This window comes from Poecilia latipinna, unplaced genomic scaffold (genome assembly GCF_001443285.1).
Source record: "Poecilia latipinna isolate Pla-1442-1.1 unplaced genomic scaffold, P_latipinna-1.0 Scaffold597, whole genome shotgun sequence".
Taxonomy (NCBI): Eukaryota; Metazoa; Chordata; class Actinopteri; order Cyprinodontiformes; family Poeciliidae; genus Poecilia; species Poecilia latipinna.
The window spans coordinates 309,976-323,154 of record NW_015113213.1 but is presented as its reverse complement, the minus strand read 5'-3'; the positions used below and the strand labels follow the sequence as shown (position 1 = coordinate 323,154).

General features: G+C 41.1%; 2 protein-coding genes across 5 annotated transcripts in view; one reads left to right on the top strand and one right to left on the bottom strand.

The window, feature by feature from the left end:
* map6d1 (MAP6 domain containing 1) overlaps positions 1–5,057 on the bottom strand; it is a 10,753-nt gene extending 5,696 nt beyond the window's left edge. The window contains exons 1-3 of one of the 3 annotated variants that reach the window (XM_015042628.1): positions 4,442–5,057; positions 3,814–4,329; positions 693–3,106 (exon numbers count right to left, since the gene is read on the bottom strand). In XM_015042628.1, the coding sequence (XP_014898114.1) occupies positions 2,608–3,106; positions 3,814–4,319 (1,005 nt within the window). In that variant the 5' untranslated portion in view covers positions 4,320–4,329; positions 4,442–5,057 and the 3' untranslated portion in view covers positions 693–2,607. Of the gene's footprint in view, positions 1–692; positions 3,107–3,813 lie in introns of those variants that run through there. The other 2 variants (XM_015042629.1, XM_015042627.1) reach the window with 2 other exon arrangements.
* Positions 5,058–7,397: 2,340 nt separating this feature from the next.
* The window catches only part of ece2a (endothelin converting enzyme 2a), a 78,380-nt gene continuing 72,598 nt past the window's right edge, over positions 7,398–13,179 (top strand). Inside the window, exons 1-3 of one of the 2 annotated variants that reach the window (XM_015042625.1) lie at positions 7,398–7,518; positions 9,073–9,211; positions 9,812–9,976. In XM_015042625.1, the coding sequence (XP_014898111.1) occupies positions 7,516–7,518; positions 9,073–9,211; positions 9,812–9,976 (307 nt within the window). In that variant the 5' untranslated portion in view covers positions 7,398–7,515. The remainder of the gene's footprint in view (positions 7,519–9,072; positions 9,212–9,811; positions 9,977–13,179) is intronic. The other variant, XM_015042626.1, reaches the window with a different exon arrangement.

Genomic DNA, 13,179 nt, shown 5'->3' with positions numbered 1-13,179 from the left:
TGTGTGGGGGGGGGGGGGGGGGGGGGGGGGGGTGGGGGGGGGGTATGAAGCCTCTCGGCGGACTGGGAATCAGGCAGAATTTGGTCTCTGCTGAGACGTTTGTCTTTAATTTTAGCTGCATTTCCAAAATGCCCCAGAGTCAGATGTTTTGTCTGGCAGATTACACGTCTTTTGCTCAGAATCCTATCGCCAAATGCGCACCGTGAACGCCTTAAACCTGAACCAGCTGCGTTTTCAGTTCACCATTCCTTTTGGTTTGCAACAACCTCTCTTTGGGAATCTTGGAGTTATGTTGTTACTTATCTGAATTTGAAAAAACAAACAAACAAACAAAAAAACAACTCTTCCACCATTTAAATCATTTTGATGATGAAAAGAGCCCATTAAAGTTTTTAAATGAGCTTTTGCAGTCGGTCGGTTCGACCACATTGAGAGCAGGGAGCCCTGCCACACCTTGACGAACGCCTGCATTTCACAGAACAGCATAAAAGATTGGAGAATCCCCTCACGGACCAGTGCAGCCGGAGTGTAACGCATGCTGGAGTGGGATGTGTAATGCTCGGTCAGACACCTCTGCAGGGGGCTGGTGGTGAGTCAGTAATGAGTTGGCACTGAGTGGGCTGCTGTGGATTATCTGAGATCAACTTGATTTGCCACCAGGCCAGTTTTTTTTGTTGTTGTTGTTGTTGTTGTTGTTGTTTTTCTTGCTGTCAGATTCGGACATGTGCGCCATGGGAAAATCTTCCTACACACCGCCAGCAGCACACACGTCCTTAACTGTATGGGCTGTGATCTCACTGGAACTGGGTCAGAATTATTTTTAGAGTCTCTGTCCTGTCATTGACATCTCTAACTTTGACCTCCACGCTCGTCACATTCAGGACGCTGAGTGGCAAAACGGTTTAACAGAGCAGACATGGCTTGGAAAAATCATGCAACCAAGCAGAAGGTGGTCTTAATACACTCCCGTGGATTAAGTCTGGGTTTGTTTTTTTTCCACAGCACGGAACGTCAGGACAAACCCAGAGGACACGAGAAAAATATATTTAAAAAATAAAAAAAATTTCCAAGCTTTGCATTTCCTAATACCCTTTAGCTTAATGGAGCAGATGTTGCCACGCCTACAGGCAGACTACCTGACCCGGTCCAGGTCAGAGCGACTACAGTCTCCGTGTTGGCAGATGGAGTGGAGCTCTGTGGGTAGGGAAGAGGGATGGCACTAAACCTCTGGAGATTCCCATAAACCGCCTCACGAACCGTCCAGAAACACGCCGAATGTGCTGAGCCACCGTTTCTGGCTTAGACATAAAGGTCAGACTTGTGCGTAGCTAATAAATATGCAGTCATCAGATTCTCCTGATGAAAATTGAGATCTGAGGGACTTATGAAGGTAAATAGTTGCTTAGGATTTTTTTATTTTTTTTTTAGGTTTATCAGGCTGAAGGTGGCAGGAAACAAATGCACATTTTTCAGATTTCTATTTGTGAAACAAAAATGTATTTCCACTTGATAACTGTGAACTAGCTTGTGTTGGTCTGCAACACAAAGTCCCAACCAAACAACTCTGATATTTGAAGTTGGAATCGTTACTATATATTGAAGTGTTCGACGATTTAGTAAAGCACTTCATGCGGAATTTTCTGATATATTTTATTTGTCTTGGGACAAAATCATTAAGCATAAAATCTGGTTATACCAGAACAACTGGTTGTTCTGGTATAACAACCAGTTAGGAGTACTTTTAGGAATAAAAATACTCCTAAAAGTATTTTTTTTTCTAAAAAAGTTACTCAAGTAAATGTAATTGAATAAATATAACTAGGTACTGCCCAAATCTGCTCCTTAAGAACTAGCATCTATTTTTATTTCGCCTGGTTGGACAAATTAAACCAAAATAGTGTAAAATTCTCTGCAGTTAAAAGTGACTGCAAAAACATGAGTTCAGTTTTTTTCTGAAAATTTACAGATTTAGAAAACCCTATTTCGGTGCGCTTACTCACCATGGATATGATTTCTTATTTGGAGGAACTCTACATCTCATCGAGGACTGATGACTTTGCTGTCAACAAAATTACTTTAATGTTACAAGTAATGTTCAGGACTATTTTTTTTGTCATTTATCCACTCACTTGCATGTAACGCGTATGGGTCATAAAGACCTGTCCCATTTACTGATGTAGCATAACATATTTTATTACAGTTCATAAACAGTGATAAAATAGTGATAAACAGTTATAATGTTAGCTAGTGAATGGCAGGTCACTATGGCAACCAGTGACAGTTTAACGATGCATAGAGTTGAAATGATTACATAAAATATACTAAGTACATATATTTCTTCCCACTTTTTGATGCACTCCCCAAAACTGAGAGTCTTAAAAATGTCCAGTTTGAAGTGCTTATGTCAACTGAAGCCAAAGACGAAGGTATTAAGTTGGTTGTCGCAGCTGTAATTATAAATAATTATTAAATATAGGTGATTTTGGTGCTAATCCGGACCACATTGGGCAGTTACACTCATTTCCTCTCCCATCATCCCGGTTCTATTCAGGTCACAGTGATGAGCGTAGCACCAGCAGTGTTACCTAACACGGCGCTTGGCCTGTTTTAAACAGCTGGGTCACTTTGAGCCGTTCTGGGACAGAATGCAGTATCACTTTTCTGAGATGCCCCAGCAGCGAGAGGCCCGCCTGGGAGATGTGTGAGGATGACTTTCTGGAGGGGCCTGCTGCGGTTTCCCACCTGTGCAAATGAAGCTCTGTGAAAACGCATGCCTACCTCTCTCTTGGTTGTACCACTGTGCTCGGTGGTCTGAGGCAGGATGCTTTGCTGGAGGCTCGAGGGGCTGAGGGAGCTGCCGGCTCGCGTGGCAGCCGGGTTGTGCTGAGCGGCGGGCAGAGGCTGGATGTTGGAGGCAGCAGATGGGGGGATGAGCTCAGCCTTTTGCCCGCTCATGGCCCTGCTGACCTCCCCGCTGTAGGCGGCCTGATAGCTGGTCTCACGTGGGATGTGGGTTGCCCCCCCCACTGGGCTGGAGTATTGAGCTGTGGGGTTTCTCCTCGCACTCCTGGCTGGCTTCACCCCAGTCCATGGCCTGTACTCTTGCCTGGAGAAAGAGAAACTGATCAATACGCAGGAGCTTTCATAGCAGGGTTGATGTTGAAATTGCAAATTTTCTGCTTCAAAACTCGGCCAAAAGAATGTTATCAAAAACCAGAAAGAGCAAATACATCACACCAATTTTAAAGTGTACCATCTTAGGACCATTTTACTTGAAACACGCAGCTTTTCTGATGGAACATTTCCAAAGCTTGAACTGGGAGATTTAACAAGGCCTGACCCTGAGATAATGGATTGGCGTATTTTAGCTTCTTTTGTCAAGTGTCTTTAACTATTTCGTTTGTAGGATGTGTTGGTGAGGTTCTGTTTAAAATCTTTACTATCACTTTGTGCTGCACAGAGCTGTAGGAAATATACTATTAGTGATTGGCATTGTCATATAACCTGCTGAGTGCTGAGTAACCTTTTTTTCTGGGAGTTCATTCCTGAAATGAAAACGCAAATATAAATTAAATACTCATTTCTAAGTCGTTTTAGTGCATTCATCTGGAGCGCTTGTAGGAGTGTTATTGATTATCAGCTCTCCTCCCTCTCTGTGCAGCCTGCTCTCTGAGTTCCAGCATGGATTTCTCTCACCTATAAATAAGCTCAGCCTCATTAGGCATGAAAGAAGACATCAGCACACAGCTTTCCTCGCTGGGACGGTGACGGAGTGGACAGCGCCTGGTGCTGAAACAAGTAAAAAGCACCTACCTGTAGGAGCTGGTCTTGTTCTCCTCCGTCACCTGCTGCTCCAGCCTGTCCCCCCGCCTCTCCCCAACCTGCGCCTGGAGGTGGAAGCTGTTCACCGGGCTGCTGTCCGAAGCGCCGTCCCCCCTGCTGCCCCCGTTACTGATCCAGGGGAAGTTATCCTTCCTAGGAATGGGCCAGGGCTTGAAATCCTGCTTGTACTGGGTGACGCTGGGGAACGGCACGCCGGGCGGGTGGTAGTCCTCCCGGGGCTTGTAGCTGGGCTCCCTCCGTGCCCTGGAGGGTCCTCGGGGTCCGTCTGCGGGCGCATGAGGGGAGCCTCGGACGCGCGGCTCCGGGGCGGTGTAGTTGTTCTCCGAGTCGGAGAGCTGCTTGGTGACGGAGCGCACCTCCTGCTCCGCGATGTCCGAGTAGTTCTGGATGGTCAGCGGGACCGAGAGGTCCGATTTGTCGAATTGATTCCAGAAACGAGCCAGGCAGCACACTCTGCTGATGCACGGCCAAGCCATAGCATTGACTCTACTCCTCCCGCCACCCAAAAAAACAACAACAAACAAACAAACAAACAAAAAAACTGTTAAAAGAAAAGAACAGAAAAGAAAGAAAAGAGTGATGAAAGATCAGAGGTTACATTCAGACAGAGAGTCGCTCTCCTCCCTCCACGCCTGTCTCCGGGAAGCTGAGCCCATGTCGGCAGGCAGCAGAAGAGATGAGCCGGTGTCGGTCTGTCGGGGACCGTCTGAACATCCCTCTCACGTGGTCTGTGATAGTGCTCCCACTATGCAGAGGAATGGGAGACCAGTTCCTCCCCGCATCTCCAGCCGGATCCCATCGGTGTGACTGGACTCGCACATCCTTGTGTGCCCGTCTCTACTTCAGAAGATCCTCGCACGCTTGACCACAAGATCTTTTAAACAACTACTTCTTCAGTTAGCAGATCGCGAACATTACAGTGTAGCTGAACGGTGAGGTTACATAACTTCGATGCGGCGCTTAAAGTAGGCTACAGTGGGATGCATGAAGGTGTGAAGGCTGATCTGCCGTACTTTTAAGCTGTAATGCCTCCTGGGATAATCTGGAGAACATCAGACTCGCATTTCCTTCCGTCTGAGTGTCTCAAGAAAACTCGGTTCGTTTTATCCTTGAGATCAGTTTCAGTCTCCCAATCATTTATCATTGTTTTTCTTAAGTTTTCTTGGTGCTCCCTATTAAAAGTTATATTTCTCAGGCCACTTTTAGAGACTAGTAAGGACAATATGAACATTTTCTTTTAACCATACTACATCATATTAACGTGAAAAGTTTACTTAACCTATTTTTATCACTTCATTTAATATGAGTGACAGCTTTAAGTCATTTTGTTGTAACTTAAGTTCAGTATACATTTAGCTCTAGCAGTAAGGGTTGAAGTTACTGTTCATATCACACAAAGACAACCCGAGTAAGTAAGAAAATAGTTTTCCAGTTATGAATTTATTCATTAAGTGAAAAAGTTACTTTCCCCCCTTCTCTTTTACTGTTTAGTCCATGTTACATGACTCTGTGTTTAGTTTTTAATGATGTAAAGTACTTTGAAATGCCTTGCTGCCGAAATGTGCTGTACAAATAAAATTTGATTGATTGATTGATTGATTGATTGATTGATTGATTGATTGATTGATTGATTGATTGAACCAACCTCTGTGAAGAAGTAACGCCCCCCTAAACCTAATGACTCGTCTTTTAGTTTTGATAACCATAACCCAGGGTAATCACTGGGTGTCAAGTCAACTAAGTCTTGCTATAAAGAGCAATGTTTGGTGAAATAAGGCTGTGTTGGCATCAATTGAATGCTTTAGCTGCTTCTAAGTAAAGGCCCAGTAATTAATTCACTGGTTCTTCTTCTACTTGTTTAATGGTGGTGTCAAAAAACTTAATGGAGCATTTACAGCCGCCAAGTGGTGAGGAAACAGACACTGATTGTCCGTGTGTTTTAAATTCATTTGAAAAGTTTAAATTACTCGTAAATACGTTAGTTAAAGGTCTTAAACTTAGTGGTGGCAGGACTATATAATCTCGTATATTTAATGTCTCGTGGTAAACGCACCATTATTGGAGCTTCCAATGGAAAACAATGACGCTGACGCGCCTCCACATAGACTTTGAGTGTAAACCAGATGCATCAGCTCTAGCCATTGTTTTCCGTTGGATGAAGTGCATATAAAGTTGTGAATTAACTACTATTCTTTTGTCTTTGTCTGCAAAGAAAATATCATAAAGCATAACTTATTTTAAATGTGTTATGTGACAGGTTCCAGAAGAGCTGCACATATGCATGTCTTAAAAGTCTTAACTGTGATATTTGCAAAGCTTGAGTAAACATAGGTAACATTTAAAAAAAAAAATGTCTGCTGATATGTTAATCGCTAAAGAGTGATTAATAATACCAAGATCACAATCCTTCAGCAAAAGCTATTTTTCTTAAAACTCGCACAAGAAAATGATTTGAAAATGAACAAACTGAGTGTTACAATAAAAAATATTTAACAATAAATTTCTTTTTACAAGGCAACTTGTTAAACCAGTGGAATAACACTCATTTCATCCTCCAAATGGCACACTGTCGTGTTGGGGGCCGCTGTCGTCCCCCAAAGTTCCCGCTGTGCCTCTTGCATCTCCAAAAATTCACGCCGTGGGTCCGGTGTCCCCCAAGGCTTCTGTTGCCGGCATCCCCCAAGGTTCCCGCTCTGCCACCAGCGTCCCATCAATTTTCCGTATCCCTTAAAGCTAATGGTGCTTGGAAAGTGAGAAAAAATTTGAGGTAAATTCTTTTACCTCAAATTCTGAGGTAAAAAAAAATTTACCTCAAAATTCTTTTGAAGTACCACTGCACAGCCACACTCACCTGTGCAGTGAGTGTAGCTGTGTACCTGGAGGTAGCTTATCAGCAGGCTTTACTGGCCTGTCAAATGAGCTTGCGGAAAACCTAAAAGGTGGAGGCCTGAGACTGCAGGCCTCCGAGAAAGGAGATAATAGCCAGGTGTGGCGGAACAGCATAGTCGGTCATTTGTGTTCGCAGGGCTACGGGAGTTTTTTGATTTCGAGAAATCCAAAAAACTCAAGGCAGCAACCAGTACCTGAGCTTTCCCGATTGATACATGGTCATAAAAATATGCCCTACTCTGTTACCAGCTCTTTGGAACATTGTTTGTTCCAGGCTCTCTTCTGGGTTCTCCTCTTTACTGGGACATCCTCGGTTTTTGTCTCCTCTTTCTTCGGTTCTCCTCCTCTGAGAACCTGACATTTTGGTTTGGTCTAAGGAGAATGTTGACCTCTCCCAGGATGTTAGAAAGTCCCTTAGTGCTTGAGGACACATCCTGCTTCAACTTCTTTGTCGACTCTTTGGTGTCTTTTGATTTCTGGACTTCCTTCTGAAGCTCTCTTCCAATTGCTGCCAACATGTAATTAATGCTTTGAATTTTTATCTTCAAAGCAAAGTTCTCTGTGCATGGCTTCTCTTTTTCTGCTTTAGCCTTGTCCAGTTTTAAGCATTTCTTCCTCAATGAGGCCTCTGCATTTTTCATGTTTGTCTTATGTGTCCGTTTTAGGAACACATTCGACCTCTTTATGGTATTCAAAGCAGTTTTCAACTTATGAATTGCACTTTTTAGCTTCCTCCAAGTCGCTACTGAAAAAAAGAAGAAAAAAAGAAGAGGAAACCTATAAATGGTAATGTAATATTGCCACCTGCAGGAAAGATATGGCATTACTCTTGCATTTTGAGGCATTTCCCGAATTTTCCCTTAAAAAATACATAATTTTCCGAATGCCAAAGAAGTATGCATGACATTCTGGTTGAGTTAAATTTGTACATGTAGTAGTAAAGATAACCTATAGAAGAGGATTAGGATCACTAAAATAAAAGTGAAAAGAATTCTGACTTTTCTCAGAATTGTGAGGACAAAAATCAGATTTTTCCCCCAGTGACCCTAATCTTTTTCTGTGAGAATCTCATACAAATAATATTCAAAAGTGTTTTTTTCCCCCTTCAAAACAGCCTAAAATGAATCAGTTCCACATAAATTGCATATAACTCGCCGATCCACGTCAACAGAAAGAAAGTTGTAGCTTCACTTATATCAAAAACTAGAAAATTTAAAGTGAGAAACTGTTGAGAAGACAGAGAGCTCATATGGCAATTTAGGAATAAATACAATTCTAAAACCTATCCACAAATTAGAAATGTTAGAAAAATGTAAAAGAGCAAAATTTTATAAAATCTAAAGCAATAGCAGGCTTCAATAAGCATAAACATTGTCCTAATGCAACAAAATAGAATAAACTTAACCTATTAAATAGTGAATAACCAATAAAATTAAATTAAAAACCAGACTGACAAGTTTTCAGTTTGGTTTTAAAACCATGAACATTCGCAGCTGCTCTCAGCTCTTCAAGGAGGATGTTGTGTGGACGTTCAGACAGTTGTTAATGTTTCCCAATGTCACAGTACAGATAAGACAAAGGATAACAGACCAGCAAGCACATGTTTTTGGCAGCTAACGTGACACAGAACATATCAGGGTATCAGTAGATCCAGCAGCTGGTACTGATTTGCAGCCTGCTTGTGATGTTCATTTTATTTTATCCTTGAAGTAAAAATGAGATGCTGAGATATTTCCCGTGCAAATTATAGGTCAATAGTTCTGCCACCTATATAAAACGGTAATTTATTTTGTGAAAAACTGCTGAATTTGAGCTCTATGCAATGTTACAGACACAGGTTTTGAAGAAAGCAACTTTTTTTTTGCTTTATTTCGCTTTTCCCCTAATAAATACATTTCAAAACTACTTTTTGCATTGACTTTTATACTTGTGATGCTAAAATAACGGAGTATGATGATCTGAAACATTTAAGTGTGACAAGCAAAATAGAGAACTCAAAAATCTGTACGGAGGCATACTTTTTAAATAGTACTGTAGGTTTAATAATCATGTTGAAAGACATATAACCACAAAAATATAATCATTCCCTTTAAGTGTAATCATCCTCTCTCAGCTTATTTTAATGAAGCGCTTAGATTTGACAACTTTTCGAACCGCATTTGAAAGCCTCATCACTGCAGGACACCCACGTGTTACTCGTTGCTCCGCCTCCAAAACGCTCACTTTACAGATACTTTGAGAAAATGATCCGTATTAAAAAAGTAACAGTTTAATTTAATGTAATTTAAGTTAATTTTCAGACTTTTATGGTGCAACAGGTATGTCCTTGCTCTAAATTAGCCCAGGGTGTCCGGAGACTATTTGCTCAAACCACAACACGTGGATTCATCGCTGTTTGGAAATTTTCCGGGTTCGACGGAGGAACTGAGGCAGCCGAGTGGTTTAAAACACTTCACGTCCAGCTCAAAGCCAACTGCTAGTAAGTAATGTTGACTTTAAATAGTTATGATTCGCATGCAGGAAACGCTGCTGGCTTTCTTGCTTCTCTGCCTCTGCGCCGTTTGTTGTGCCGCGCATGCGCTGTGTGAGTAGGAAAGCTACTAGTAAAGTTCCCACAGCCTGCTGTTTGACATTGGAGTTAAAAATGACATATTTTGTCAAACTACTGCCACCTATTTTAAAATTATAACAAAGGAAAATGTTGGTGTTAGAGGGGAAAATGCAATCCCGTTGGCAAAACACAAACCACTTTTTTTTAATCCCATCTGGTATCTGCAGTTTGCAATTAAAATGAATATTATTTTATTAGAAAAATATTAACCATGTAGAAGTGAAGGTGACCCTCATAGACTTGGGTGTTTATGTGAATTTGACACATTAATGGAAACCACAGATGTTTCAGTCCAATGATTAATTGGTGTATGTTTCACTTTAATCAGTTTTTACCATAAAACTCTTGTCTTTAAATTGTCTGTCTCCTAAGCACTTTGTAGAACTGTTTAGATTTACTACTGATGTGGCTAAAAGATGTTCCTGGTACGGTCCGGAGTGAAAACTTGTTTATCTTGTCTTATTATAGACAACATGGAGTACCTGCCGGATAAAAACTCCAGCTACAAAGACGTTGCCTACTGGGATGACAGGTACAGGACGGAGCAGCACTATGATTGGTTGGGCAGTTTCTCCAGCTTTAAGCACCTTCTGGAAAAAATCATGAAGAAAGAAGATTCCATCCTCATACTGGGTTGGTGTTCTTTCTTCTGTCCTGACCTCATAGCAATTCACCGTAAAAATTGAAGATGTTTCGATGTTTTTGCATGTTGCCGCAGAAACTGATGTGTGCATTTTGCTTCACAGTCAGTGACATTTTTTAAGCAAGGGTCCAACCTTTTGCACAAACGTGTGTAACGGCAGAAAAGTTTTCGTGACAGAATTTGGAACACCTCGTTAATTTCTGAGGTGCACCCTGGATAATTGATGGCCTCGGACTGCTTATGCCCCTTTCTTTGAGTTTGGGTGGCTGTGTCAGACGTCAAGGCTCCTTTCTCGCTCAGTCATTCCTGTCACCTATCCTCTATCCGCTGTCAAATTAAAGATCAAATCCATGACACTCCGTGTCATTATGTCTGTCCCTTATCATTTATATGGTTTCACTCCCTGTCATTATGAACAAACGTGGTCATAAAACCTTCCCAGCCATTGGCGTTGAATGTTTGCTGGTTATACTTTGAAACATCCATAGGTTTCTAATACAGCTGCATACCAAATATTTCTGATAATGTTAAATAGGATAAAAATAAAATTCCAAACAATAATAAACTAGTTATTGTAAATCATCTATTTGCAAACTATTGTTGTAATAAGCTAGCAAGTAAAGACCAGAAATGGAGTAGGGGAAAACATGCATGGAAGTGTACCTTTTCAAATGAACGCAATAAGATTGGGAGCACACTCTGGAAAGAGGAGCTCTGCCGAAATCAAGCTTTTAGTCTTACATGCAGAGGATGATTGACGAGGTGGAAAACTAACTCTGCACATTTCCCTGAACACACCATCCCAGTGCTGTAATAGCTGACTACCCTTGCACCAATCTGTCTGTATGCGAGATCATTTTGATGCAAACTGACGATAGCTGTGCACTTTTCTCTGGAGGTAACGAATGCTAACAAAAGAAGACAATTATTCCTAGAACAACTTAGTTTGGGGATTGTTTTTGTGCCTGGGTAAATGCAGTGGAAATTAATATGCAAATAGAAAGCTCCCAGCAATGCATTATTATATGGGTTTCATCAATTTACGTAAAAATTTAAAAACAATGTCAACTGTCACCTCAGAGGAGGATTTTTGCAAAGTTTGACACAATTTAGAGTCACTGCAAAGTTTCAACAACCCTGGCTTTACTTTTCTATTGTTGACATTGCAGCAAATTTCCACAAGGTGTCACTGTTGCATCAACATAAATTTGATTCCGTTGCACAATTTCATACATGCCTGTTCTATTCTGTGTGGCACTTCTTTACTATAAAGCGAGACTACATTTTATTACGGCATTATGTTTGCCTTATGCTTAAGTCTCTTCTTCCTGGATTGATATGTGATCACAAAAAAGTGCAGAGATGTGCTGTTGCTAAAGATGTTGCTTTAAGCTGTGTTTTTCCCCCTCTTCCATCCCACACCCACTTATACACATACATTGAAAATGGTAAAATGGCATTAGGGTAACTTCTTTTATAGCCAGACTTAGCTATTTCTCCAATTTAAGCCTTGTTTCTGCATGGTTTGAACCGTTTTATTGGGGGTGTTGGTGTGTGTGTGTGTGTGTGTTGAATCTGTGTCAGGAAATCACGGGAGGTCTCTGTTAGGTGTTTGAGAGCTGGAGGGGATGATGAGGTCAGTCAGAAGCTCTATGCTCTTCTTTACCTTCTTCTTATTCTCTCCCTTCTGGATTTCTTCCCTTATGTTCCTTTGATTTTCCAGTGGCAGTAAAAGGACTGAGAGGTATACTACACTGCACCAGCCAGCTAGGTTGACTGTTTTCTAAATGCTGATACAAACAGAAGTAAGAGCCTCCAAAACGAAACAATCTTGCTCGCTTGTGAGCAGTTTGTGCTTTTTAACAACTGACAGCTCAGATGGCGTACCACAGAGGGAACCAAAGATGTGAGAGAGATTTCATATTTTATAGAAACCAAGCTCTCTTCAGAGGTTGCCAGCCACAAATCTCACCAGCTACATTCATTTGTCATATTTGCATTGTCTTGCGCAGAGAGGAAGCAGGTACAGTTTCCAGATGTTTTACTGTGCTGAGACGACGCAGAGGAAGGAAAAAAAAAACAAGGGAAAATACTTGATGAAGTTTTGCTGAGTCAATGAGGAAAGCAAGCAACTGATCTGGTGCAGATTTGGGATCCTCAGCTCTGAGACGGAGGTCATTCCTGTTAAGAAAATCTGAGCCGAACACAGAGAGGGGGAGAGCAACAGTGTGTGTGTATGGTCAAGAAAATATAAAGAGGCACCAGATCCAATAATGCAGATGCGTTAAAGGTTTGGTTCAATGCTACATGTGCTAGCTTAGCACCTTAAATAAAAGCTTCTGAGAACAGTTATATATATATATAAATATATATATATATATATAAAAAAAGCATTTTCAATTATATTCTAGTTATCTGTGATGAATCTGTATATATACATGAGTACATAGTGGTGGGATCTGGGTTTTTAATTAAAATACATGAAAGGTTCTTTGTAATTTTTTTTTCCTGGGTAAAAAGAAAACCAATTTTATTTTTTCCATCTTAAAAAGGCTCATCTTGATGATTTACCTGTTTTCACTTTGTATTTTCTCATCGTAGGCGGGCCTCAGCATGACCAGCATTTACAATCAGAGAGAACGAACAGGCCCCTTTGTTGCATTTACATAAGGGTGCGTTCTTTAAATGCATTATTGATTTTCTAATCCTTCATCTTTCAACTGGGTGGTAAACTCATTCATAATAGCATATCTTGCACAGAAGGTCCGCTGCCTACTCAAGACACCCACTTCGTTCTCTTTGACATTTAGTCAGCGTTGTTTATGCTTCAGAAAGATTTCATTAAATTTTTAGTCTGAAAACATAATAAAAATCCTCTAATTATGAAACGGAGCTGCAGGTTTTTTTGTTCTGTGCAGCTTTTTCTTCCTTCCTTTCTTTCTTTCTTTCTTTCTTTCTTTCTTTCTTTCTTTCTTTCTCTCTCTCTCTCTTTCTTTCTCTCTTTCTTTCTTTCTTTCTTTCTTTCTTTCTCTCTCTCTTTCTTTCTTTCTTTCTTTCTTTCTTTCTTTCTTTCTTTCTTTCTTTCTTTCTCCCTCTCTCTCTCTCTCTCTCTCTCTTGCTTGCTTGCCTGGTTGCATGCACAGCTAAAGATCTGGAGGGGTGTGTGTGTCACACCATCGCATCAAAGCAGTCC